Source organism: Coffea arabica, chromosome 6e (assembly GCF_036785885.1).
Source record: "Coffea arabica cultivar ET-39 chromosome 6e, Coffea Arabica ET-39 HiFi, whole genome shotgun sequence".
NCBI classification, from domain to species: domain Eukaryota; kingdom Viridiplantae; phylum Streptophyta; class Magnoliopsida; order Gentianales; family Rubiaceae; genus Coffea; species Coffea arabica.
In genome coordinates, this window is record NC_092321.1 from 5,147,747 (window position 1) to 5,174,990 (window position 27,244).

Sequence of the window (27,244 nt, forward strand, 5' to 3'; positions counted from 1 at the left end):
TAAAAAGATGATTAAAAAATATATTTACATAAAATATAGCTCTATTTGAATTCCTCAATTTTTAAAAAATAAGTTTTTTATATACAATATTATAGTAATACACAAACGAAAACAACTCCAAAAATACCACATTCAAATAAAAAAATTTTATATACACAATTACAGCAAAATTTTTGAAAAATACTTCAAAAAACAACTAATTCAAATAGAGTCAAAATTTTTTGGAGAGAAACTGCAATTTATTTTTAAGGAAAATAAAGCCCCTATTTGGATAGGAGATTATTTGAAATAATTATTGTAACAATTTTTGTATGTGTGAGATAAGAAGGTGTGTTGAAAATTATGTTTGTGATGCAAGCAAATAATTTTTTACTATCCACATCCTAATCAAAATTTAAATTAAATCTCAATAAAAATTTAGATTAAACAAAACGTTACAATCTAGAAGCATTTTATGCTGGGGATAATGTACAAAAGCTCAAAAATTATTTTAATCAATGATTAAATTGAAAAGATGATTATATATATATATTTTTTTTTTATCAAGACGATAGGATTTTCATTAACTATCATCAAAGTATGCAAAGTGAGTAAAGGCTCGATCCGATATCACTTTACAACTCATGCATTTCGCATGAGTAGTTGGGATATACCCATTCCTTGTCATAATGATTGCCCGATGCTTGAGCTGCTACATCAAAACAAGGATCACAACTCTTTTCCTATTCTTAGTTGCCAAAAGCAGTACATACAAAACAATTTACTTATAGCCTGAGTATCCTCAATGATTGTACCAATCCAGTTGTTTCTGACCCCTTTGCCATGTAGCAATTGCAGCAACTCCATCATGTTTGCTATTTCGATTTCTATGGCTGACTTTTGGCAAAAGATGGCTGTTTATAGATAAGATTGCTGATAAAAAAAAATTACCGAAAAGAATGAGGAGTACGGCAAGCAAAATGCTTTCAAATTTTACAAAAAAGATCTTTATGACTCGATCAGAGGATAGTGGACTCATTAAAATAATGAACAGATTTTGTGAACAGATTTTCTAGTCTTGGCATAGTCTTTGGTTAGGATACTGGTTTATGGATGAAATACCCATAAATGTCTCATTATTAACTAATAAAAAAGCACAAACAAGTCCTCAATTTCGGCCCTAATATCTGAAATTTGGGATGCTGACAAAATTTGGAGTATCTCTTTAGTATTGTCCTACAGGTAATTGTGTGATGGGACTGCCCGCGGTCCAATTCCAATATGTATTTTAGCAAGACGACAACCAGTTAAAAACCAAAGAGAATTCTGCGGCAGCTAAGCTTTTCCAATTCCTAAAGCAGCTTTAAATGGAATGGGTCTTCAGTCAACAGATGGCCGAGGGGCAAAATATTTAGCATGTTCGGTTTCTTGGCATTATTACTACATGCAAGCTGGTAAAATTTAGAACTTTGCGTCTTCTTCTTGATTTGTTTTTGGATGAGAACTCCAAATTTCTCTTCTGCTTCTCCAAGGTTCTAAGTACCTAATGTTACATTGTGACCATAAATTCTAATACTACTACCTATTGGCTATTACTAACGAACGCTTGAAATAGATCAACAGTAGTAGTACATTCATTCTAGATTATATCATATAAACTTACTAACCTTAGATGGAATTGCGAATGTTTCTTACTCAAAATCACGAAGTTGTGTAGAGCAAGAATGCATTTCCGCCAATGTAATTGGATATTAGGGCCCTTCCAGCAGAGGTTGGTTGAGAAAATGCCAAATCGGTACAATTCAGAATTCGGCCATTGCAGAAGCTGCCCCTGCATTTGTGGCAAAATAAATAAATAAATAAATAAATAAACATCGACGTGGCATCGGAGAAGACCGTCGATTCCTTTTCTTTAGGGAGAGATTAATTGATTCGACGAGAGGGATAGTGACAGTAGTACATCCCCTTGCGTCAACTCAGGCAGGCCAAATTCCAGTTTCATTCTTTTAAATCAGATCACTAGTTTCAATTTTTTCCATCATGTCGCGTTTTCTTATTCCCTACCAACTCAAAATTCCAGTTTTTCTTATTCCCTGCCAACTTTGCCCCCATCCCACACTTCTGTATCATTACTGCTGATGATAAATTATGGCAAATACCAGCCTACCAGGGGCCCAAGGTGTGAAAGTCAAAGCATGAGAGATTAAAAGGAAAATGGTCTAAATCTTAAGAGACTAATTAAAATTGCAATTTTCCCATCAGACATTCAAAGCACTATTCTTTGTTACTATCTTGAGGAATGGATCCCATAAATTGGTATACAAAGACGTATTAACAGCCACGTATCAAGTATAAGCATCTACCGTTTTTCCAAATTCCTATTCACAGTTTTAGAAAATCCTAATTTCATCCGAAGGTCATTAACAAAAGTATTCCACTTTTCTATAGACACGGCATCGGCAAATTTAGCTTCCTTTTCAAGGCAATGTGCAACAAAAAAGCCACAATCTTTTGAAATATATTCACCGCAAATTCTGTGCATTGACATACTGGAAGTTGACTTCGTAATTGCACATGTAATTCGACAGAGGTATCTTATTAACATTAATTACTTCCAAGGTCTCCATATTTTATCCCTACAGACAAATTTCCACTCTCCTCTGCCGACTCGAGTGAAATGGATCCAAGTCCATTCATCCAATTTTTAGCAGCTTTCCAATTTGAACCTAAACTGCCCAGAAGAAGGTCTTTTCAATCCTTGCCTTGAACAACATATCAGGATACAAGTTGGCCAAGCTGGAGTCGTTGAAGTGGGCAGGTAAAAATGAAGTACAAGTGAACCAATTTATGATATAGCATTGCAAGGATCACGCAAGCATTGCAGAAGTATGAATGCTTTACCTAAATATAGTAACAATACTAAATTCTCTAAACTTCTAGATCAACTTGTTTCGACAACTGAGGCAAACAGGACACCGTTCTTGCACAGTCAAAAGACAAATTGAGTTCCATTCAAAGCAACGTGCACACTGATTTGTTCAATTAATATGTTCAGCTAGATGTTAGTCTATTTATTTGTTGCATGGAAATGTGGAAGATATATAGGAAATTTTCTTCACCTAGTCCTACTCAGCTGATTTTATATTCCAGACAACCATTTCGATTGATTTAGTCATCTTGTTTGCCGTGAGCAATTGCCACAGACTCCCAATAAAAGGACCAGAATGAAGAGAAATTTTTTATTGGCCAGACATGCATTCATTGTCTTACCTCACAGCATCCAGCAAGTGACTCGCGATGTGCTTCCTTCTGTTGGAAGGAGTAACCCAAATGGCCCTTATACCACAACTAGCAGGTACAGCTTCCTTCTCACATAAGATCTCTCCAGTGACTGAATCACACATTTCCTTGCCTTTGGCAGAGTTATTCTTTCTCACTATTTCTCTTTGGAAGCTCACTTCACCAAATTGGAGAACCACTGAATTCTCTCTTCCTCCTTTTCCATTTTGATCCTGAGACTTTTTTCCTGTTGAGCTTGAAACAATCCGATAGGCCTTCTCTATTGGTTCTGCAACTAGACAGCCAGTAACTCTTCCAGAAGATACAAACAGATACACCTGTTGGCAGTAGGAAATGCAGTAAGAAGCAAGACCAAATATGTAAAAGAAATTGAACTGAAAATGTGATGCAAAGATGTGATTTACTATTCCGTCTCTACAAAGTGAATTTTACTGAGTAATCTCTGAGCCATAGTAAGTAGTATCTGAGCAGAAAACCCATGTATAGAATATCTGTTGTTGGTCCACCATGAGTTTGTAAATACACATATTTTCTAACGGAAAGAGTAATCTGTAGAAAATTGGAAAGCTAGAAGAGCAGATATGTAGACTACACTGTAAGTAATCTGCAACTAAGTAACGAGTGTTCTGAACACCTTGCAGTGCTGATGAAATATCCACCCATCCCCAAGATCCATCTCCATCATCTTAACAACATCCTGAACCTGCCACCCACAAAGTCATCTCGTTAGTGTGATTGAGTAACTAGCAACCGAGTAGTTTCTATCAAAACCAACAGAAACTCAAAGTATTGATGTTAACCTTGCTTCTTTGAGCAGGAGGGTCATCGCTTAACACTATGATAACACGCCCAGTGTCAAGCGAAGGAACGTATATAACTCTTTCATTTCGCCACCCCTGAAAATCATAGTAATGGATGTCAGTAGATACTAATCCAAGCCAACTTCGATAAACCTAAGTTGAGTTCTAAGTTGTAAATCCGAATTCACCTTAAACTGAATGCCGTGAGTGTAATTCTTGTGAAATGTTTTGTGAACCTTTTCATCCCCTTCATCACCTTTGGCATACTTAAATCCACAAATTGTACAAGCGTGCAGCAGAAAATCAGACTGACCTAATTCCAAATAAAACTGTGCGTATTTTCTCTTTTTATTAAGAACTTTTCCAGACTTGGGCACCTCCAGTTTTGCTACCATATCCACCTCACCAAGTCTGTTTGTTGCTCCAGCTGAATCGGCATCACTCTCACTGCAGTTTGGACTCGAAATTAATCCAAAAACATCAGTATCTGTGCATAGTAAACAACGACTAAATAGATACTTTTTTGCCTTTGCTCTTTATCTGGGTTGGAATCCTTTATTCTATTATCACCATTTTCAGCTACATGGCTACAGTCAAAAGCACCCAAAAAAAAAAACTCAAAATTCAACGATTTAAATACTTATCCACTTGAGAAACATAAGCTAGTTGTCTCTAACTATTACATTTTAAAAATTCCTCATACATCAGTATCACAATCTTACAAACAAGAGTAAACCCCCAAAAAAAAAGAAAAGGAAAATTGCAGTTATCACCAGAATATTCCCGGATTTTCGTAAAAGCAGCTACGATGTCTACAACATTAAGATCAATAGCGTAAAATATATATGGACAAGGAAAAGTAAAACCTCAAAACATAGAATCCGATCAAACATTGGGTATAATCGAATATTATTAATTCAGGGAGATGGCCCAGTTGGGGTGTTCGGCAGAAGATCATAAATTAAATTAAAGCTCAATAGCTCAACGAAATTAAAAAAAAAAAAAAAAAAAAGGACTAAAACAATAAGAATGCAATACCTGCCTGGGTTTCTAGCTCTGCGCTTGTAAGTAACAGTTATTTCTGGGTCTTCACAGATCTCGGCTTCGTTGGCGAATATAATAGCAGAAATCGGAGATGCGACTTTAATTTTGGCCGTAGCTGGAGAGGGCTTGAAAAATGAACTGATCTTTGATTGCATTCTTTCAGTTTTTAAATTTTTACTCTTTTTTTTACTTCTACGCTCAGATTTGTTTTGGAAACGACGGTTTCGATGAGCCTTCTGCCCTTAACGACAGGAGCTCTGTTCCTCTGCTCTGGGGTTGGGGATTCGCTTGAATTTTTATTTATTTTTTTTTTTTTTAACCAAAATTTCCCGCCATTTCACAAGGAAAAGGGTTGCTTGAGGGGTTGAGCGTCCAGGGCCCAATCTTTGAATTCATGGGCTGCTCTCATGGCCCAATCCAGTATAAATGTTTACTCCTAACACTAAAACATTCTTTTTATTAACATCTCTTAACATTACTGCATTTGTAATGCAATGTGCAGTGTTCCTTCAGCAATGATACTTATGATGATTTGAGTCAGTACAAGTATCGAGGGCAATAGCGGAATTTTCAGATCAAGTTTTAGTTAAACTTCGTAAATATTTGGAAGTGAAAAGAAATTTGTCCCAGATAGGAGTGTTCGAATTTCAGAAAAAAAAAACTGCAAATTTGGTCGATCCAACCTAGATTGGATTTCGAATTTTGGTAAAACGAAATTCGGTAAAATCAAAATATATCCAATTTTAGTGTTTGGTAAAACTGTTGAATTTTTTAAATTTTTACAATATGTATGTGTGTGTGTATATATATTATTTATATCCATACATATTACTAAATACTAATTAGTAGTAAATAGCAACTAATAATTACTTAACTACTAACCGATGACTATATAGTACTACTGACAAACTTATTGATTAGTTTAACTATTGACTATGAGTATTTGATTATTGAGTACTAACTACTATGGCTCACTGCATTACTGAATGGTTGGAGTTTGGACAGTAGAAATGGCAAGATACAATTGGATGTGTTTGGATTAACAAGATTTGAAATAAAATAATTTACTTCACAACTTCCAATCATCTTTTTACTTTCCCAATCACTTATTTATCTCGCATGCATCACATCACAAATAGTGCTACAGTAATTATCTCAAATAAATCATCCAAATAAACTCCTATCCTAATCATCCAAATGTTCACTTGTTGTTCTTTGTTTATTTAAAGTGACGATGAGTTGATAACCGATGTGCTCGTTTTTTTTTTAAATTTGTTGGAAAAAATATGGAATATTATTTTAGAGCAATAATTTTTTTAGAGAAAATTTTAAATATTTTAACTTATTATTGACATTTCGAATTTCAGATATTACCGCATTACCGATTATGTAGTGAAAATCCAATTACCAATACACAAGATATTAAATAACTTTAACCTAATTAAGGTTCTATTTGATAATTCAATTTAGCACTTAAACTTAATGAATTCAGATTTTAATATATTCAGACCATTTGATAACCAAAAATTGAATATTTGAATTAATTAAATAGTACTGATTTTTTTGATAAAACTTGCTCCCAAAATTAAGGAATAAACTATTCACTTATTGCTGAATGTGATATGCATTCAAATATATTAGATTTTATATTTAACAGTTCAATAACTCAATGCATTCAAATTTTGAGATTTCAATTTTATCAAACGCATCCTAAGACTCTACTCACTAATTCTACAAATCCAGCACACACCGATGCACAACCAAAATAAATTTAATTTAAACTAGTTATGTTTAGATTCATTTTAAAACATTGTATACTTATACATCATAAGTCATAATACTATTAACGTTAAAAAAGGGGGAAAAAAGAAGAAAAAAGTAGCTAACAAATTAAGTTATTTTTTAAATCTAAAATTTCCTAATTACAATCCCTTTCACCTCCAACCCAACCTTCCAAACTTGGTTTCTTAATTACTTGTTTAGCGTCATTCTTTATTCACTTAAAAATAATAATAAGAAAGAAGAATAATAATAATAATAAAAACTTGGGGGAGGTAAATTGTACTACATGTAGTAGTATAACTGTCTTGAGATTAAAGAGCAGTAGGGAGGATTACAATAAAACTCTAACTCAGCGCCTGCGGATCGCAGATCTGACCACAGCGCCTAATTCCGAAGGCCTTCCCCTCTTCCACCAAAACATTTGTACTTTCGTCGATTTAATTCGAAAATAGGTTTCATCCGATTTTCAGCAGTGGACGCCGCATATTTTATCCGGTAGGTGCATCACACTTCCCTTCTAATTCGTTTCGATCCACAAGATCTGTGTTCCCCCCCAATGCAATTCGCCCATATGTTTTTTGAGGTCTCTGGTTGTGGCTGGACTGGGGGTTGTTATCTATATGGAATTGACCCCTAGGGTTACTGAAATTTTGACCTATGCTATATATTATGCCAAGCCTTTTGGACTTTCAATTGAAGTCTTGAGTGGAAATTTTAGATTATTGTTGCTTCTTTAGGTGTATATCAATTCGTTATTGATATAGAAGTTTAGCTTTGAATCTGTTGCTTCTGTTCATCGACTAGTATTTTGTTATTTTTCTCGATCTAGCTCCACATCATAGCAATTTATTCGTTTCGAGTTCATTAGTTTCTTGTTATTAGATGTATACATAAATGTCTTCAGGCTTCTTATTCCAATCACATTGATCTACTTGATATGTTTATTATTGCTAGCACAAATCATGCTAAATACTGACCAAGGAATTAAAAAAGAAACCATACTAACGAGTTCAGTTTGTAATCGTTCTTTCGTCTTATGATTAGGATACATTGACCAGCTCAACACAACGCACTGGTCAAATTGGTCCCGATTTCTTTCATTCTGGACTCGCCTTGATTGTCTGCAAATCGTGAATCTGTAACCTTGAAGGATATCTTGAATTCTGGCTTGTTTTCAGGTATAATTTGAGCTAGCAATGGAGAAATCATGTTCTTTGTTGGTACACTTTGATAAGGGTACACCGGCCCTCGCGAATGAGATTAAGGAAGCCCTTGAAGGGAATGATGTTCCAGCAAAGGTTGATGCCATGAAAAAGGCTGTAATGCTTTTATTGAATGGGGAGACCCTTCCCCAGCTATTCATTACTATTATCCGGTACGTGTTGCCCTCAGAAGATCACACTATTCAGAAATTGCTGCTTCTCTATCTGGAGATCATTGACAAGACCGATGCTAAGGGGCGACTTCTACCTGAGATGATCTTGATCTGTCAGAACCTGAGGAACAATCTTCAGCATCCCAATGAGTACATTCGGGGGGTCACGCTGAGATTCCTATGCCGCCTGAATGAGGTGGAAATCATTGAGCCTTTGATCCCTTCTGTTCTGTCAAATTTGGAGCACCGACATCCATTTATCAGAAGGAATGCTATTCTTGCTGTGATGTCAATTTACAAGCTCCCGCAAGGAGAGCAGCTCTTGGCAGATGCTCCTGAGATGATTGAAAAGGTTCTCACATCCGAACAGGACCAATCGGCCAAGAGGAATGCATTTCTGATGCTGTTCAATTGTGCCCAGGATCGTGCAATTAATTACCTTTTGACTCATGTTGACAGAGTACCAGACTGGGGAGAGTTGCTTCAGATGGTAGTCCTGGAATTGGTCAGGAAAGTCTGTAGAACGAACAAGGCAGAGAAAGGGAAGTACATTAAGATTATTATCTCTCTGCTAAACGCCCCTTCTGCTGCTGTTATTTATGAATGTGCTGGAACTCTTGTTTCTTTGTCTTCTGCTCCTACAGCTATCAGGGCTGCTGCCAATACCTACTGCCAGCTTCTTCTGTCTCAGAGTGACAACAATGTCAAACTTATTGTGCTTGATCGTCTGAATGAACTGAAATCATCTCACAGGGACATTATGTTTGATTTGATAATGGATGTTCTTAGGGCACTTTCAAGCCCGAACCTTGACATTCGGAGGAAAACACTTGATATAGTTCTTGATTTGATCATGCCACGAAATGTCAATGAGGTTGTTCTCACTCTTAAGAAAGAAGTTGTGAAAACTCAAAGTGGCGAGCTGGAGAAGAATGGGGAGTACCGTCAAATGCTCATTCAAGCCATTCATTCCTGTGCTATAAAATTCCCAGAAGTTGCAAGCACTGTGGTCCACCTATTGATGGATTTCTTGGGTGACAGCAACGTTGCTTCTGCAATGGATGTGGTTGTTTTTGTGCGAGAAATTATTGAAACAAACCCAAAATTAAGGGTTTCCATAGTCACCAGGCTGCTTGACACGTTCTACCAGATTCGAGCTGCACGGGTTTGTTCTTGCGCTCTTTGGATTATTGGAGAATACTGCTTGTCCCTTTCTGAAGTCGAGAGCGGCATTGCAACCATTAAGCAGTGTCTTGGGGACTTACCCTTTTACTCTATTTCTGAAGAAGGGGATGCTGCTGATCCAGCAAAGAAATCTCAGCAGGTAACTTCCATCACCGTTTCATCCAGACGACCAGCTATCCTTGCTGATGGGACGTATGCCACTCAAAGTGCTGCTTCTGAAACTGCTTTCTCCCCTCCAACTGTTGTCCAAGGATCATTAACTACTGGAAATCTGAGATCTCTCCTCCTCACTGGTGATTTTTTCCTTGGGGCTGTGATTGCCTGCACACTGACAAAGCTTGTGCTGAGACTGGAAGAGGTTCAGCCTTCCAGGGTTGAAGTCAATAAAGCATCTACAAATGTACTGTTGATCATGGTTTCAATGCTACAGCTAGGGCAGTCTTCGGTTCTTCCTCATCCAATTGATAATGATTCTTATGATAGGATAGTTCTTTGCATAAGACTGCTGTGTAACACAGGGGATGAGGTCAGGAAGATATGGTTGAAGTCTTGCCGTGAGAGTTTTGTTAAGATGCTTTCTGATAAACAGCTACGCGAAACAGAGGAAATTAAAGCAAAAGCTCAGATTTCCCATTCACAGCCAGATGATCTGATTGACTTCTACCACTTGAAGAGTAGAAGGGTAAGCATTTTGCATTTGATTCTAATTGTGCTTTTGAAGAATGCAATTAGTTCAATTGCTTTGCTATCTTCATCAGATTTTCTCTCAATTTTGAGCACTTTATAGTTGTATACAGGGTTAGGTGATCTTGTTATACCTTTAGTAGATTCTTGATGAGAAAGTATTGCCTATTTTCAACTTTTTCTTTGTTAAGCCAAGTTTGCCCTAATGTCAAATGTTTGTGGCTTAAGACTGCCCATGGGATTAGAGCTTGGGTGATGATGTTATGGATGGGAGTGCTGGTTTTGTTGATTGGTCAAACTAAGCAGCATTTTGATTTTGGATCTATCCTGTCTAAATTTCAGGGTAATGTATTGTTATTGTGCAGAAGTCATATTTTCAATTCCTTAAACATCATCATGGGAATTGAACTTAATACTTGCTGGAACTATGGTGCATCTTTTTTTAACAATTTGAGGGATCTTTCTTAAATAAGAAGTCACTTGTTTATGTGTAGCTTTCTTGGGTTCTGAAGGGCAACTTTCATCGTTTTGGTGGCTAGTTTCAATTACTTTCAGGGAATGCATTTTGGAAGATTACTTGGTGTTTGGTCCCTCATTGGTTTCTCTTTTCCAACATAAGTTTTGAAGGTACATTAGAGCTCCCTTAGTAGGGATTGAAGTGTATTTTGACACAGTGTTAGCCATATTTCAGGGCATGAGCCAGCTGGAGTTGGAAGATGAGGTCCAAGATGATCTAAAACGTGCCACAGGGGAATTCATTAAGGATGGAGATGATGCAAACAAGCTTAACCGTATTCTTCAGCTTACAGGTTTTAGCGATCCTGTGTATGCTGAAGCATATGTGACAGTTCACCACTATGATATCGTCCTGGATGTTACAGTCATTAATAGAACTAAGGAAACTCTGCAGAATTTGTGTTTGGAGTTGGCAACAATGGGAGATCTTAAACTAGTTGAGCGGCCACAGAACTACACTCTGGCTCCTGAATCAAGCAAGCAGATCAAAGCAAATATTAAGGTGTCCTCCACAGAGACGGGTGTCATATTTGGGAACATAGTCTATGAGACTTCGAATGTGCTTGAACGAACTGTCGTTGTCCTCAATGACATACACATTGACATCATGGACTACATCTCTCCTGCAGTGTGCAGTGATGCTGCTTTCAGAACTATGTGGGCAGAATTTGAATGGGAGAACAAGGTATCTTCATATTCACAAGGAATTTTTTTTTTTTTACACTTATTCCTAGCTTTGATGTTGAATTATATTTGTTATATCCCCAGTTTTTCGTGCTGTTGCATTACCTAAAAATGTCTCAAGGTGAATTAGTTAAGAATGTTAGAAAGGGTGACGAAGTGACAATAATTGAAGATTGCTTGAGTTGTCTGCTATATGGAACTGGAGTATTGTAATTTATACATGCTAAGGCATTTTGTTGTTTTGGGTATTGCAAGGTGGTTGCTTTCTCCAAAATCATTTTGCTTTTCAACCTAGAGCAAGGATGAGTAACAAAGTTAGGAATTCTACTAGCAATTTGTCAACCACTTTTACATTTTCAACTAGCAATTGGTCAATCACTTTGACAATTTCAAATCACAAAGAAGAATATTCATAAATATCCCAACAACACTCTCTCTATTCTCTATTTGTTGAATACATGCCACAAACTGGATGACTCTCAACAGAAGTTTACCGGTAAACCCTGTGTATTTTTTCTCAAGTGTTTACACGATTATCTCTGACAAAGTGTTGTCTGTGGCAGGTTGCTGTAAATACTGTTATTGAAGATGAGAAGGAATTCCTTGACCATATTATTAAGTCAACCAACATGAAATGCCTGACTGCGCAGTGAGTTTCAGTCACTCCAATACATGATTCTTTTGATAAAGCTATTGTGGGTTGAGATTTGGCATGTGTGAGGACAATGGTCAATCCCTGTGATGTGCCCTCTGTCTCTGCATTTTGTAGTTGGTTCTTTTGTCATTCTTCATGAAGATGATGTACTTTGCTTGTCTAATCATCATGCACAGAATAAATCACCAGAGCCTTCGTCTTGCTTGTATCTTACTGTGTGATGACATAGTTCAATTTTGTTGTAATTTGTAAAACAGCTTTTGGAATTGGTTGATCTACATCAATCCTATGATGTCACTACCTTATTATGAATTTTGGATGCTTCTTTCAGGTCAGCTTTGGAAGGTGAGTGTGGATTCCTTGCCGCTAACCTTTATGCAAAGAGTGTGTTTGGAGAGGACGCTTTGGTGAATGTCAGCATTGAGAAACAGGCAGATGGTAAGTTGAGTGGTTATATTAGAATAAGAAGCAAGACTCAAGGAATTGCTCTCAGCCTGGGGGACAAAATCACTCTTAAGCAGAAGGGAGGTAGCTGAATTCTGGATGCACTGTTAGTCTTAGTGCCGTAATAGTGGTATGTAACTATCTATGGCCAACCCCCCCCCCCCCCCCTCCTCCTTCCTCCAACACAAAAAAAAAATAAAAAAATCCTTCTTTCCTTCTTTTCCCTCTCCCCTTCCAGTCCCCCTTTTAGTATTTCTTTATGAATGTTAGTGCATCTTCTTTTTTTCAGTTTTTTGTAGTGTGTACCTTGGAGAATATGAAGGGGAAAGAGTAGAACTGTTCTTCTGTGTCATTTCATGTTGGCAAGGAATGCCTTGAAACCATAATGAAAAAGTCACGGGATTATCTTTTAATTTGTGGCTGTACAATCTTCAGGTTCACAAGTTTGGATGAAATCATTGGGGCTCTTTCAACACATTTCCTGGCTGCTGCAAAGAGTAAACGCAGAATATCAGTGTCAGTGTTCTTGCATTGAGTCCTTCAAATGCTCGAAACCGTATTAGATTGCATCTATTTTTGTAGAGTATATTGGAGAGAAGAAAGAATGGCGGACTTTGCTACCTTGACTCATCTAGAGAATTCATTGTCAATTTTCTTTTTACGCTTTGAGATCGGATTGGATTCAGGAATTCTTATCTTTTTCCCCTTCTTTTTTACTTAAATTGTATTTTTTGTCTTTTGGGCGGAATGAATTTGTTACTTTTGTTATGAATACCATGGTACGATACATCTCTATTTCCATATGAAGCAAAACTTTGTCAGAAACAAGAAGTAAATGGTTCTTATTGCTTAAAAAAGTGGCCTGTTTGTGTGGTCGAATTAGGCCTGCAATCAAAGGTCTAATTGTCAGACTTTAGTCTTGCGCCTTCTGTTTTGGTTTTCAGCTTGTGTTAAAATTGACCGCAGCACGCTGATGGACGTCAATCAATGATCAACAACAAGGTACAATCAAGTTTTTCTATAATTTATAAGCCCACAGTATCCTGTAGTATTCATGGTAAATGTAGATCGAGCAACACGGCACGCCATAAGAGCATTTTATTGATCTACCCTTTATAAAGCAATTAAACTCTTTAGATGTTTCTGTGCACATACTAAATCAACAGCGTCTACGTGACCAAAAATGAAATACGCTTTCCCTGTTAAAATCTGACATGAATGCTGCTTATTGTCGGCTGGGAACCCATGGCTTTGTTTACAACACTTTTAGCCATACGATGTCTCTTCTAATTAGTTAGTAGAAAAGCACGAGGAGAGTGTTACTGATTTGGTTCTCTTTATGCAGACAGGAAAAGCTTCAAAAATGAAAACTTAACCCCCATCACATACAACATTTCATTTGATGATCTCATTGCCTTCCCTTCCCATGCAAGAAAGGAAAGAAAAGGAATTGAAAATGGGGAACAATGTAAGATCAACCGCAGAAGATAAATATGCGGTGGTGTCTACTGTCTATAAGTCCATGAATTATGACCTGCCAAACCAGATCATGCTAGTGTGCTAACAAATTTATAACATCTACTTGCGGTATAGTACAGCGGTGTATCAAGTACTTCTTCGATGACATTAATAAAATGTAGCTTTTGTAAGGTGCATCAGACTCTAATATACTCTTTATAGATGTCAGATTTATTGTAATGCAGGAGATAAAGCTCCAGTCTTCTGGCTTCCCATTCCAGTTACGCAATTAACAAGAAAGAAAGACCTCATGCAGTACATCCTTTGCCATATTTCTCACATCCTGCCCTTGATCCCAACCAGAAGTTCCACCACCTTGACTCTTGGAGTCAAATAAAACAGCTCAGTGATAATGCTTGTCAACAGCATGAGAGAGATAAAGAGCATGACCTATGGGGCCATTATGACAGGTTCATCCACTAGAAAGAAGTTTCTGCTCATCCAAAATTTTTCCTTCCCGAGTTCCCCCATCCAAGCAGATATAAGAATTCAGCCATTGCCACATTGCAACTCCTATCACTTTGCAAGCAGTAATCTAAACTGCTGGCATCATAAAGCCTTCCCCATCCATCCTGAATGCAACTGCACACCCATCACAGAAAACACAAATTTCAGCAACAATCATCCCCCTCCCCTGGCCCCTTTTATCATCCAGAATAGCAGCAAAAGAATCAACCAGTTGTATGCTTTTAGGAAATAACAGCAATTCAATTCTTATAATATTCTGAAGCTTGAGATATCAAATTTGGTTTGTTCTTTTGGAACAGTTTACTCAAAGTTATTCCATAAATTGTAGGAAAACGACTTATAACTTCACATACACTTCATGACCCTATGAATAGGAGAGTCCGAGAAGTTTCAATAGCAAGGAATTGAAATAAGAGGATCTTGAAATTCAAATACCCAAACAACAAAAAAGCCTCTAATTTCATGTCTACAGGATACCCCCGGTTCATGCATCCAGTTCACCCGTTTTTGCCAAAAGAATGTCTGAAATGAGGTCCAATAACAAGTAATCAGCTTGAATTCAAGCCTTGGTATCCCTCATCCCTACCCATTGTGACAGGTGCTAAAATACACAGCAGAGCCAAACCAAAAGGTTTGGCTGAACAAAACTAAGTGTGGCGAACTCCATACAGAATGCAGCATGAAGTGACGTACAAACTCTGGAACTCATCTCTATATAATTACCTAATGCTGAAAAGAAAAAATCATATTTGAAAACAAATATGCTTAAACTCAACCACAGCAACTGAAGCATGTGTGTTACATTTTAAGATCCCAACTTCATGATTTTGCCAAGTCTACAAAAGGAAGACTCACATTGCTGTCCTCTTCTAGGTTAAGAGGTATCCTATCATCAGCCACTCAACGATCTACCAATGGCAGCTTTCAGTTGATCACACGTGCTTTGCATCTTATGCCTTTCTTCTATAGTCGTGTTAGTTTCCTCTAACTGCAACCACAATTAAAATAACTTATTTCCCAGATACTACAAGATTAAAAAGTATCAATAAATCTTGTTGGCTTTGTACATTCTTGAACTAGTATACCCTTCATAAAGTAAATTTTAGAAAAGCAAACACTAAAAGTAAACTTGTACTGGGTAAGCAAAGCATACAGAGAACAGAAAACTAAAACGTTTCTTGGGGCCGATTCTTTTTTTCGCACCCAAAATTTAGCAAGGAAAGCAAAGTTGCTTGAAAGGGGAACAGAAACGGACACACAAATTATTAGAATCAAGGTGACACCTGAACTTTGAGCACCATCTCCAACATGCTCTCAATCTGTGACTTGTGTGGCAAAAGAATTTGGTGCATCTTAACATCTCCATGCATTAGTAGTAACACAGTAACAATAACATTCGACCTACTTGATTGGCTGATTTTGGAGGTACTATGATGAGGGGACAATAATAATGAGGTATTGTCTGTTATCAGTGATCTCATTGAAGTCAAAAAAAGATCTAACAGTTTGGTACTCCTATCAAACAGGAAAAAACAAGGTAGGAGGTAGTAGTGGCTCTTGTTTGTGCTCAAGTAGACTTTGGATTCACCATCATGTTGCTTACTCTGCATAAGTAAACCAAAACAGAAGATATCAGAGAACTCAGACCATAACTGAAGGGTGCATATTAAGAAAATTCAAACATGAGAGAATCCAAAAAGAAAAAAAAAGATTGTTATAGTTTCTGAACATAACATAGCCCAACATGTTTGAATTTGGCCTTAATGTAGCTTAGAAGTCTTAGATGCTATGGCTAGGGATAAGATTTAACTACTACATACAGTAGTGATCTTGTTGCAACTGATTCAGTGAAGAGTTTAACTGAGTGTTTACTGTTCTGTGTGTGTAAGACTCAGCTTAATTGACATATACAATATCATCTGCTTTCTAATACCTTAAGCTTTTGGACGAGGTGATGCTTCAACATGCTGGAAAATGAGACAAAGATCCAGGCCCAATTTTACATACCACCCATTATGATATATGCATGTGTGCATTCACCAAAAACCCTAGTCGAGTTTTGAGTTTAGTTTGAGAGTTGAACTAAGAACAACCATGGAAAGAACACATGACACTGATCGTATCGTATGTAGCCAACGTCATGTAGAACCAAGAATTATCCCTGTTTGCGCTGATTAATCATGTTTAATATGGATGATGTTTGTTAAATTACAGCTTATGTATGTATTGCATTTCATGTATCATTACACTATAACTTGTGTGACAAATAAAATAAGTTGGAATTCTGTGTGTATTCTATTTCATGCATAATAAGAGATTATTCTAATTAACTTATTCAGCATAACTAAGGAAGTTGTCTCTCTTCAGTAAGTATTTAACCAACGTCTTCCAGCAGATTATCCAGGGAAGCACTCCAAAGAAGTCTGAAATTCACTAAGATAGACTATGTCTGTTTTGAAGGTTTGACAAGCACAAGAATTAACAAACAAGAATGTTTTACAAAGGACGAATTAAACATCTTCAGGTACTCATAAACAGGGAAGAACTGAAAAGTTTTCTTATAAAACAATCAAGAACAAGAATCAAAAACAGAATATCACTTACAGATGCAACATTTATCAAGTATTTACAGAGGACATTGCTTAATTTGATAACACTCCATTCAGAGAGCCTTGTGGGTTTGGTGTCCAAGGTGACGAGCACCCTGAGAAATGCACAGATGTTGTCTAATGGCAGTTTCAGTGACTGAAAAAAGGGAGCAAAAAAATCAATGACAGTTGTATAGATCAACTAAGTTTCACAAAAAATGCCAGAGAACAATAAGAACAGCTGAGCTTAAACCAAAGTAATTAAACAAATGCAAGTTAAAAGATGAGACATACAGAGAATCAAATTCATCATATAAAATTTAGCCTGATTACCATCTCATCAAGAATTTTTTTTTCCAAAGTTTGGAGAACAAGATGGTCATCCCCAATTTGAGATAGACAAGAGCAAATAACTCTGGTAATTGTTCTAAAGGTAGCATGATTTGAGATTCCTTCATATCCCAGAGAAGAACAGTTTTCTGTAAAAGGAACACAAGTTTCAGTTATCAAGTAAGACAAACAAGAGATTAGTCAGCATTGACCTTGAACTATTGACAATAACATCCTAAAAAGAACCTATGTAAAACACACACAAAAAAAAAAGCAGAGGCACACTAAAGAATTTTACGAAACCCTACTTCAGGAAAAAAGGGAAAAAACAGAGAGAGAGAGAGAAAGAGAGAGACTTCAAGAAGATAGTGGAAACAAAAAGGGCCTACTCTCCCATCCCAAGAAACATTACTAAAGAAAGTAGAATTCTTTTTCCAACCTTTAAAAAAAAGTGAGAGGGGAGTCACATACACAGAAACAATGAGTACAAGAGTGAAACAAACATACAGAAGGATCATGGTCAAAATCAGCTAATGTGATAGCACCAAAGAGTTAATCATCCTGATCCTGAAAAGTGACTATTTGATGTGAATCTATAGAAGGCACTTTTGAAATGTCAATCCGGACGGTTATCTTGATATTATCGCCTAAAATGGGTCACAGTGGTTGAAACAGTAGGTTATGTTGAATATTCCAATTGACAGCAAACATTAATTTAGTATGGCCAGAAAACATTAAGAACATGGCCACAAAGGCAAAGTGTCAGGATTGTCAATGTTTTTTGTCCAGGTTTACATATCTCTGAAAATGCACCAAGCAGGGTTCGTATTTGCCAACAAGATAACGAGTAAGGGTTGGTCAAAATAAATAAAAGAGCTAAACAATACTAGCATTTCTACTTTGGAATCATGGAAACACTTTTTGCAACCAAAAGATCAAACCAGGAGAGAAAATTGTAAGAGCAAAAGCACCATGACATATGGACAAGCAGCAAACAATTGAAAGATCAAAGAAACAGAAATCCTACAACATAGAGATGAAGGATCTGGTTTCTCTTGCAAAGACTAGTAAAAGAAGAAGCAATAAATTCAAAAGATACCTGGTGAGACTCTGAAACGTGAAAGTAAAGTGATGAGGAAACTAATATAATCTGCACTCGAGATATTTCCAGCTTTGCAGACTGAGTGGAGAACCTCTATTATCCGAAAAAGTAAAAATGGCTCCATATTTTGACCTGCAGTAATGTGGTGTAGTTGGAGCTAACAACTACAACGTCATTTTGAAGAGAAGAATAGCAACAGATAGCAGCCAGTGGAAACATCAACAACAACATATTTCAGTTCAAAGTTTCTCTAGCTCAATTGATATTCCACTTCTTCCTCCTCTTTTTAATGTTTTATTTTTTGGGCAAATGAGTAAAGCTAAGTACTTTAGCTGTCTCATTCTGCACATGGTCTCAATATTTGTCCAAGGTGATTAATCCATGAAAACTTTACAGAAGCAACATAAGTGTGGTCTATAACAATGATTGGTGGGATTCTGTACTTAAAATACAGTACTCACAATAGAAAACCGTAACTTAGCGACTTATTGTACACTCCTAAATTGTATGATTTCTGTATTCTGCAATTATCTCCCTTAAAAGTTTCACCAAATATTTCGAGAACCTAGATACTGATATCTCAAAGAACCTCAAGAGCATATATCCCTATTTGAAGATTCAGAACCAAAGCTATAAAATATTAATCAGAGGAAGTATCCCGATTGAACAGTAGATTACAACTGTGACAATGTTATACTAAATAGGGAGTCTAAACCTTGCAGCAAAGCACAACCCCATGTTTAACTGTAAATTTGAGGTTAATATTAGCTAGAAGCCTTTGTAGCAAGGATGGACATCAAGAGATTCACACACACACAAAAACAAAAACCATCGCCAAGTATCAGACATTATCTTACTTACTTAAGCAACACAATACCAATGACTGAAGCAGCATTGGTTTCAGGGAGGAGAAGTAATACAGACAACACAGAGAAAGTTCCTGGATATCCTGAGGTAGACTCGTGAATGGCCCATAGAATATACTTCCTGCAATAGAACAAAGATGTTGATCTATGGATGTTTAAAATGGAGGAAAGAGAGAACCAGAACAAGAAATTTAATCCTTACCATCATCTAAGTGTGTGCTATAAAAAACTGCAAGTTTGCATTGCATTTGATCATACTCCTGACTGAACGAAAAGCTCAATTTAGCAGCCTTTCCCATAAGTAGCAGAAGTCGCAACACAGCCTGCAAGAATATATCTTAGTGGTAAAAGTTAAAGTTGAAAATCAGTACATATTATACAATTGAAGAATGGATGATGAGACTTTGATAGCTCTCGAACAGCTTAAAGCAAGAAAAGAAAGCATAAACTACAAAAATATACCTTTGAACATAAGGGGTTCTTATCACCTAAGACCAGTAGCAGTTGAGGAAGCTCCCTAATCCAAATAAGCTGATAGTCTAGCAATTCAGGATCTCCTGCAACCAAGTATAGCCAGCCCTTTTCCTATCAATCAGCATAACATTTATGTCAGTGGAATTTGATGTAGAGCCATAAAAAAATCTGCCAATTCAACAATAGTGCCCCCCTCGCCCCCCCCCCCCCCGGGGAGGGGGGGTGTTGGATCAGGTGCCCAAGTTGAAACTCCAACTTGACTCCAAGGTTAGAAGTAGAAATGAAAAATTACAAAAAAGGACAGAGAAGAGGAGCTATATTAATATGATCTGAACTCAAGAATGACAAATATTTTCCAAAAAGCAAAATATTGAAATCTTACAGGATCAACCACATCTCCAAGTGCAGAAAGGCAAGCCAATTTCATAGAAGACTCTGGCCCACAGTTCTTAAAAACCTCAGTGAATGCCTGCAAAAACAGTGCCGGATGTTAAAACCAACAATTAAGGACATTCTGCTTTTTTAAAGATCAGTGCTGTCCACAATAACTACAGTTCACAAAAGCTCAAAGAGAGTAGTTTATTAAGATAGAGAACTGAAGTGAAGGTAAGTTGTGAATATGCACTTTCTCAGTCATACTAACTAAAGGTTTCAAACGAAATCTGCAAACCTGTAAAATACGAGATCGCCATGCACCTGAAACTTGCATAAAAATCTTTGGAATGAACGGTACAAGCGGAAGCAAGTGCTTCTCACGGAACACTCTCGATTGTGGGCAATTGGATAACTGCAGGGAAACACATCGTACATCAAATACAGCATAATCAAATACTATTGATTCCAAACACAACCAGCAACATCCATTACGATTTCAACTCTAATTTATTAAAGAATTCAATACAACGAAAATATGAATAAAACCCAAAAACTCTTAGAGTGCATATAAAAGGATGGAAGTGAAGAAACATGATATCCCACAGATAGTGTGATAGCTACAGCTATAAGCAGAGTACTGAAACACAGGGTCTTCAAGAATGTCTTCCTATTCAATCCATAATTGAATCTTCTGATAAGTAAATCAATAAAAAGATTATGCATGGGGATATGCTATTCAATCAGTATACAATACATAAGGCTAATTGCCAAAGCCGATTATGTTTCACTTTAGAAATTACATTTATTAACCTACAAAATCAAAGACAGCCAGTGGAACTATTTCATGGCATACTTCAGATAAAAGCTTTTTTTGCTTTTAAAAAAAAGTTGATATAATTACAAGGATAAGAAGTGAAAAAGTAACAATAGATGAACTTGATTGTAGTATTCAGCTTGACTTCATCTCAGTCGTGATGGCACAATCAAAACATGCAAATGTCATGTGGAAAACATCAAACAGATTATATAAGAAAAGTCCAAGCAAAGGACCTTTTCAATTAAAGAACTTTCAATGAACCCCAGGAACTTCTCCAACAAAGAAGGAGGAGGATAACTCCACTCCCTTAGCTGCAAAAATATGTCGCTAATTATGGCATTTAGTGCAAGATATCGGTCATCATCCTGCAGTAAGAAAACTCAACATGTGAGAGTAATTATGCCATGCAAAAAATTTTAGGCTAAAAGCGCAAAACCTATGCATGCTCTAACATCTAGGAGAAACTAACTAGGAAAAGCAACAAGAACACTATAAATCCAGGTCAGGAAATCAACTCTACAAACTACAATGTATAAGGGATGACGGACACCAGAGAGAAATCACACCTTATCTGAATTGCGATGAATTAGATTTAGAGGGAACAACTCCCACAACTTCTTAAATATTGCAGGTGACATAAAGTGATCTAATATGTCTGCATCAGGTCCTCTTTCATAAAGAGAAGGAACATACTGCCAACTTTTTTCGCCTTTGTTCATTTCAAAAGCAAAGAATTTGACCACAATATCTATGCTTTGAAGAATGAATAGCACACAATCAAAGGATTGCACATCCAATAATTGCATAGTATTGTTCGATGACATGAAATCCACGAAACAACTAACTAGAATTGGGAGAATATCTTTCAACTTCTCAATAATGCCCGAACGACCTAAAAATAATAGATAAAACAGAGGATCGTGTAAACAATCTCCTCATAACATTGAGATATAATCAGAATATTTGAAAACGACAAAGGAAAGGAGAATACAATTTGTTAAAATTGTATGAAATATGAATTGGATCAGAAGAGTACTGGTTGTGCTTTGCCTCCATGCCTTTATAACAACTTTTATTTTTAGAACAACTTAAATCAACAGTAAGATAACATTTACAATATTTAAAATAAAATATCTTGCCTGGTGGCGTGCACAAAACATGGCTAGGCAGGGATTACACAAGTGTAATGGCATATGCCACTGAAGTATCAAAGCTTTATGCTCTAGTTTTTCTCCTCAAAGTTGAGCAAGGTCAACTTAAAAAAACAAAGAGTTAATATCAAGATTTATTTGGAATTGAAAAACTTTATAGGATGACAGAAAACATGACATCTTTTCATGGGCAATATATTAATAAAACAAAAGGACTTTTCTGAGGGTGGAAGTAAAAAGAAGGTATTGTTGTCATACTGGCATCAACCTAGAAAAGCGAATACTCAAAGTCCTTGTGTGCATTTTTGTTGATTACAGTCTAAAGAGTATAGTAACACATTTTCCCTTCTCCTAAATCTTATTCTTTATCTAAGAAATTTGTCCTTTGAAAGCATGAGCTTGTGTAACCATTTCAAAAATTTAGTGACTTCCAGAAACCTTTGCTTTCAAGAATTTCAACAATCTAGGCACCAACTATAGTTTTTCTGTAAATAACACTTCGACATTACTCTTGAGATGACCCAAAGAGCTTATAGTTTCTATGCAGGTTTATCACAAGCATCAATATAACCAATATGCAACAGGTTCCATCACATGCCATTAGAGCCTTTCAAGTTTTAGATCATACGTTCAAAAAACTTTAAGCCTTTAACCTCCAGAATTGCATGCCTATAAGTTTTGAATAATACATAATTAGTGCTCTTCTTAAGGACACACCACAACCAGTAAAACTTTTTAGTACTGTTCCTTAACATTTTGATGGTAAACAAAAGGTCAATCTCCAAGCCAAAGGCCACACACACTTTATAAAGGCTAAACATCAAGAAAAATAACATTCCACTTACCAGAACAATCCTCAACCAAATCAGGCTCCAATGCATGCAGAATCCCATGGGAATGAACTTCCTGCAAGATTTAAGTGTAGAAAAACAATTGATGAGCACTTACTTCAAGCAAAAGTTTTTACTGCAGGATATGTAGGTACAAAGAACAACGGATAATGCCTAGAAGAAAAATGAAAAATAGCTAAGAGCACAAAAAGCCGGAGAGGATGGCAACTCTTCATCAATGCAAATCCTAATTGATGAAAATTTCTTCACTGTCTACATGGGAGTGATCAAAATTGAAGAAGCTTTTTAATAAACCATCTGTTGTTTCAGTGACAATTTTCATCTTTACTCTTCTAAAATATGAAGAATCCACTACAAACAAATAGAAACCTATAAGTGAGGTGGTTGTTCTGAATAAGAGCTTTCTCATCTCAATTTAGATACGTGCTTTGTGACACAAAATTCTTATGCACTCATCTGTTGGAGACTATAACATGCCAATTTTCCAGAATCCAAAATACATTTAAAATATATGGAAGTAAAGGTTGAAAACCATAAGGAACGTAAATCTGATAACCTGATGAAAACACACTATCCTAAGTCGAACTAGAAGACAAATTATAAATAAGCACAAAATAATACTCCTGGCAATAATAGAAAGGATACATTTTTCACACATGAGTCATCATCTTTCTCACTACGTGGCAACAGTGTCAAGCAGTGAACTAAACCACCAAGGATGGTTTTTAGCTTGCTCTTATCCTGTAAATGAAATTGGCTCCTCTGCAGAATATCCTGATAATTCTGGAGAATCTGCAAATGAAAATACAGTTAAAGAATAGCTAAAAACAGCCCTCATAGATGAAGCACAAAAACAACAAAAAAAAAAAAACCTAAGGTACCAGAACAAAGTAAAAAAAAAGGGTAACTGTTAAAAAGGAATTGAAGTAGAACCATTTTTATAATCCACAGGCAATGATGGAAAACTAAATCAGATAAGGAAGTTACATCCTTCAACATCCATTTATGTAACTGCTGAATGAACAAAGATATGTTTCATCTGTTCCAGAAATCTGGACAGTATTTTACATCACTTTAGGGCAAAGAAAAAGCTAAAAGAATAGTCAGCACATAATAATGAAGATAAACTTCCAACTTCAAACGTGGTAATAACAAACATCACATAAAAATATAGCAATACATAGACATAAAAGCAATATTCACTCAAGGAAGGACAGAATAAATATCATGGACAATATTATTGGAGGGAGATTTCTTCAAGCAGCACCAGGAAAAAGTAACAAGAGACAACCACCAATGGTCAACTTTTAATTATGAACGTACTTGCCATTCCAGACAGGGAGAAATGAGTACAAGTAAGATTTCTTAGAACCTCTATCTTTCAAGGTCCTAACAATAAGAATTATATATAATTTGTGAAATATACAAGTGGTAAAAGTGAATTTACTTCAGGAATGACAGAATTTCTGTTATGGCTATGCTTATAAAACAAAGGTTTCTTTACGTAGCACAAGGAAAATAACTAAGAGGCAACCACCAATATCACCGAAAGTGACTGACTTAAAGCCATACATACCCACCTTCTCAGCATAAAGAGAAAATGAAGATGGATGATGCTGGATAACGAGGTCAAAGAATCTGAAAGCCATCAAGCGCACATCTATAGCCAAGTGCGTCATTGAATTGAAAATATAAGCCATCATCAAGGAAATGAATGGCCCTTGATTATCCTGTACAGAAAAAGAACGTGGACATATATTTTTAAAAATTCATAAGCTGCAACCATCACTTGAAAATACATGCGCCTTTAATATACGACTTAGACATACTGCAACAAAATTTTCCAATCTCATTATTGTTAAACATGTGTGAAATCAAAAGCATATCAGAGATTTGGAAAGAATGGCAGATAGGAGAACAAAGAGTTGGTGCAACAAATTTGAAGTTTAACAAGGGAGATTCAGAAAACATTCCCCAGCCTGCAATAGAGGACAATATAATTGGCAGATAGGAGAACAAAGAGTTGGTGCAACAAATTTGAAGTTAAACAAGGGAGATTCAGAAAACATTCCCCAGCCTGCAATAGAGGACAATATAATTGACTTGCCTAACAAGGCCTATGCAACCAAAAAGAAAAATAAAAAGAGATGAGCCGATTTACCCAAAACATCAACTATGAAAAGAAGCTGTAGAGGGGGGAGGACTCTGACTTTAATATAATAGTGAACCTGAAAGTATAATATGAAAGCTACTTATAGGTTCACTAAATATCCTTAATAATAGCATGACAAACAATTTCAAGAACCAGCGTCACAAAATTTACCTGCTTACAGTTGGGCAATATCACTGACTTAAATAATTGGTAAAGTGTTTCTCGGACAATTTTATCATCATCACTGATGCGTTCACGCAGTTTCTCTATAGTAGCAAGCTTGTGGAGCTTCAACTCAGCAGGATATTTAAGAAATATATCCCTAATACCAATCAATGCATCTGGAGAGGTTAAAAAACGGAGATCAAAAACTCCTTGTTAATTGTAACCGTTACTTCTCAAGAAGATGTAGAGATTATACAAGACAAATAAGTGCATAACTGGCATTTAACACACTGTTTCACTTGGTGAATATTTAGCAACTACATAGCCCCAGAACAGGGTAGGAGGGAGACTTTGAAAAATGCAATCCAGGGCGCATGCATGACAAAACCAAGTTTGATATACTTAGTTGAACCAAATACATATCATCCTTACAAGGATGCGAGATTTCTGTTAAAGCACACGAATAAGACTAAAACAGATTGCAATAACAGGATGATCCCATAAAAACTCAACAGCAAGTATTATCCCCGTTGCACATGGATCTCCTAATGCCAACTATAATTTTCATTTCTGTACCTTCTACACATGTTATCCTCTTTTCACATTTCTCTTGAATCAATAACCTTTTTTGCCTAAATATCCTCCAATTTTCCACTCCAAAAGTTTCAACCGCAACCTTTTTTTTTTTTAACAACCCTGTTGATTCAGGTTATATTAACAAAGAAATCACCTTTACGAACTTTTGCATTGTGATGACTTGTTTGTTGCAGAAGCTCCTTCAAAGTCAAACCCTTTTTACTCACAGCTAAACCTGCCTTATCTGACACTACACTCTGCTCCGGAAGAATAATCGCTGCTCATCAAAGAAACCAACAGCTAAGTCATCAACATTAGGTCCGCATCACAATGACATCATGAAATTAGCTAAAAATATGAAAGGAGAAGCTTTTCGAACTAAAAAGTTATTATTCACATACCAAAAGCAAAACCCAATAAAACAAATAGTTTCTCAAAACCGAGTAAATTTTAATCATATATTTAACATGAACTCAACCGATTTAGTTCCAGTAACAATGGACCATTTTTGCTACAAACGCCAAGTACATAACCGCATAAAAAATTGTATTACAAACCATGGAAGCAACAACAAATACATTCGAGAGCTAAAGAGAAGCATTGGATTGAAAAACCGGGGTATTGTTCTTTGTGCTATACCTTTAGACTTGATTTCTGTATTGGTTGCATTTTTGGGCGGCGGCAATTTTCGACCAACTTTTCTTTTTATTTTCTACAAAAAAAAAAATGGATGAATGAAATGAGCGTGTCGAAATTTCACATGCATCAATACTTTTCCTCAATTATTATGTACAAGAATTTACCAGCAATAGAAGATTAAATTAGCTACCTTGAAGTCTATTCCCCCACGCTTTTGCTGTTTTTTGGATTGAGCCTTGTGCTTCACCATTTTCCTTTTTCCCTTCTGTTTCTAGTTCCAAAAACTCTTCAAATCTTGCATGACCATTAATGGGTTATGTCTAGGGTTTAAGCATCACTGCATCACAAGGCGGGTTTTGTTGATAAAAGTTTCTTGATTTTTTTTATTTTTTATTTGTCTATCAGGAAGGTTTCTTGAATCCTGAAGACTTGAACGTTCCTATAGCTGATGTTGGTCGGGAGCACTTTAAAGTCCAATCCATAATGCTGATGGGTTTTCTCCTTTCACTTTTTGTCCGAACTGGCCCAATCTACGATCGAAATCGTCTATTGGGCTTCAGAGAAGAGTGGTGGACCCTATTTTCCTGAGGACTGATACAATTTTGTTCAAGATGGTCAATAACCGAGAATTGAGACACAGACAGCGGGCTTTGACAGAAGATTTTTTTTTTAAAGTATATATATATATAATAATAATAATATTATAACACTTTGACGATGTGAT

At 36.3% G+C, this 27,244-nt stretch overlaps 3 protein-coding genes across 7 annotated transcripts; 1 reads left to right on the plus strand and 2 right to left on the minus strand.

Moving 5' to 3' along the window:
- Positions 1 to 563: 563 nt before the first annotated feature.
- On the minus strand, positions 564 to 5,614 carry LOC113696198 (protein CHROMOSOME TRANSMISSION FIDELITY 7-like). Its single transcript, XM_027215586.2, has 7 exons — positions 5,118 to 5,614; positions 4,268 to 4,526; positions 4,080 to 4,175; positions 3,914 to 3,982; positions 3,250 to 3,596; positions 1,647 to 1,810; positions 564 to 912 (listed from the first exon to the last, which is right to left on the minus strand). The coding sequence occupies exons 1-6, from the start codon at positions 5,276 to 5,278 to the stop codon at positions 1,681 to 1,683; spliced, it is 1,062 nt and encodes a 353-aa protein (XP_027071387.1). The 5' UTR covers positions 5,279 to 5,614; the 3' UTR covers positions 564 to 912; positions 1,647 to 1,680.
- A 1,580-nt stretch (positions 5,615 to 7,194) lies between these two features.
- LOC113697578 (coatomer subunit beta-1-like) lies at positions 7,195 to 13,251 on the plus strand. Of its 2 annotated transcripts, none has more exons than XM_027217255.2 (6): positions 7,195 to 7,400; positions 7,950 to 10,147; positions 10,841 to 11,350; positions 11,913 to 11,998; positions 12,336 to 12,578; positions 12,884 to 13,251. In XM_027217255.2, the coding sequence occupies exons 2-5, from the start codon at positions 8,102 to 8,104 to the stop codon at positions 12,538 to 12,540; spliced, it is 2,847 nt and encodes a 948-aa protein (XP_027073056.1). In that variant the 5' UTR covers positions 7,195 to 7,400; positions 7,950 to 8,101; the 3' UTR covers positions 12,541 to 12,578; positions 12,884 to 13,251. The 2 variants fall into 2 exon arrangements, with proteins under 2 accessions (XP_027073056.1, XP_027073057.1); XM_027217256.2 differs by having other exon boundaries at positions 8,084 to 10,147.
- Positions 13,252 to 13,812: 561 nt separating this feature from the next.
- On the minus strand, positions 13,813 to 26,967 carry LOC113696072 (uncharacterized). 4 transcript variants are annotated; one of them, XM_072054659.1, is made up of 21 exons: positions 26,711 to 26,966; positions 26,521 to 26,593; positions 26,036 to 26,158; positions 25,312 to 25,481; positions 25,150 to 25,216; positions 24,569 to 24,718; positions 23,634 to 23,780; positions 22,983 to 23,043; positions 21,553 to 21,878; positions 21,220 to 21,351; positions 20,465 to 20,581; positions 20,177 to 20,263; positions 19,783 to 19,905; positions 19,523 to 19,643; positions 19,316 to 19,441; positions 18,452 to 18,586; positions 17,356 to 17,501; positions 17,039 to 17,179; positions 15,718 to 16,038; positions 15,290 to 15,422; positions 13,813 to 14,548 (listed from the first exon to the last, which is right to left on the minus strand). In XM_072054659.1, exons 5-20 carry the CDS (start codon positions 25,156 to 25,158, stop codon positions 15,327 to 15,329), a joined length of 2,238 nt encoding a protein of 745 aa, XP_071910760.1. In that variant the 5' UTR covers positions 25,159 to 25,216; positions 25,312 to 25,481; positions 26,036 to 26,158; positions 26,521 to 26,593; positions 26,711 to 26,966; the 3' UTR covers positions 13,813 to 14,548; positions 15,290 to 15,326. The 4 variants fall into 4 exon arrangements, with proteins under 4 accessions (XP_071910760.1, XP_027071201.1, XP_027071204.1 ...); XM_027215400.2 differs by lacking the exon at positions 25,150 to 25,216; XM_027215401.2 differs by lacking the exons at positions 13,813 to 14,548; positions 25,150 to 25,216 and adding an exon at positions 14,664 to 14,956 and having other exon boundaries at positions 26,711 to 26,967.
- Positions 26,968 to 27,244: the final 277 nt, after the last annotated feature.

Bases quoted from the DNA above. Each gene is read 5' to 3' on its own strand.
- LOC113697578 (XM_027217255.2), top strand. From the start codon at position 8,102: ATGGAGAAATCATGTTCTTTGTTGGTACACTTTGATAAGGGTACACCG. The intron at 10,148-10,840 runs GTAAGCATTTTG...GCCATATTTCAG, and splicing joins ACCACTTGAAGAGTAGAAGG to GGCATGAGCCAGCTGGAGTT. The intron at 11,999-12,335 runs GTGAGTTTCAGT...TGCTTCTTTCAG, and splicing joins ATGAAATGCCTGACTGCGCA to GTCAGCTTTGGAAGGTGAGT.
- LOC113696072 (XM_027215400.2), bottom strand. From the start codon at position 26,770: ATGGTGAAGCACAAGGCTCAATCCAAAAAACAGCAAAAGCGTGGGGGA. The intron at 26,159-26,520 runs GTATAGCACAAA...TTTGATGAGCAG, and splicing joins TACAGAAATCAAGTCTAAAG to CGATTATTCTTCCGGAGCAG. The intron at 18,587-19,315 runs GTAAGTAAGATA...ACATTACTGCAG, and splicing joins ATTGGTATTGTGTTGCTTAA to GTCAAAATATGGAGCCATTT.
- LOC113696198 (XM_027215586.2), bottom strand. From the start codon at position 5,278: ATGCAATCAAAGATCAGTTCATTTTTCAAGCCCTCTCCAGCTACGGCC. The intron at 4,527-5,117 runs GTATTGCATTCT...TCCAAACTGCAG, and splicing joins AGAGCTAGAAACCCAGGCAG to TGAGAGTGATGCCGATTCAG. The intron at 3,597-3,913 runs GTGTTCAGAACA...TACTGCCAACAG, and splicing joins TATTTCATCAGCACTGCAAG to GTGTATCTGTTTGTATCTTC.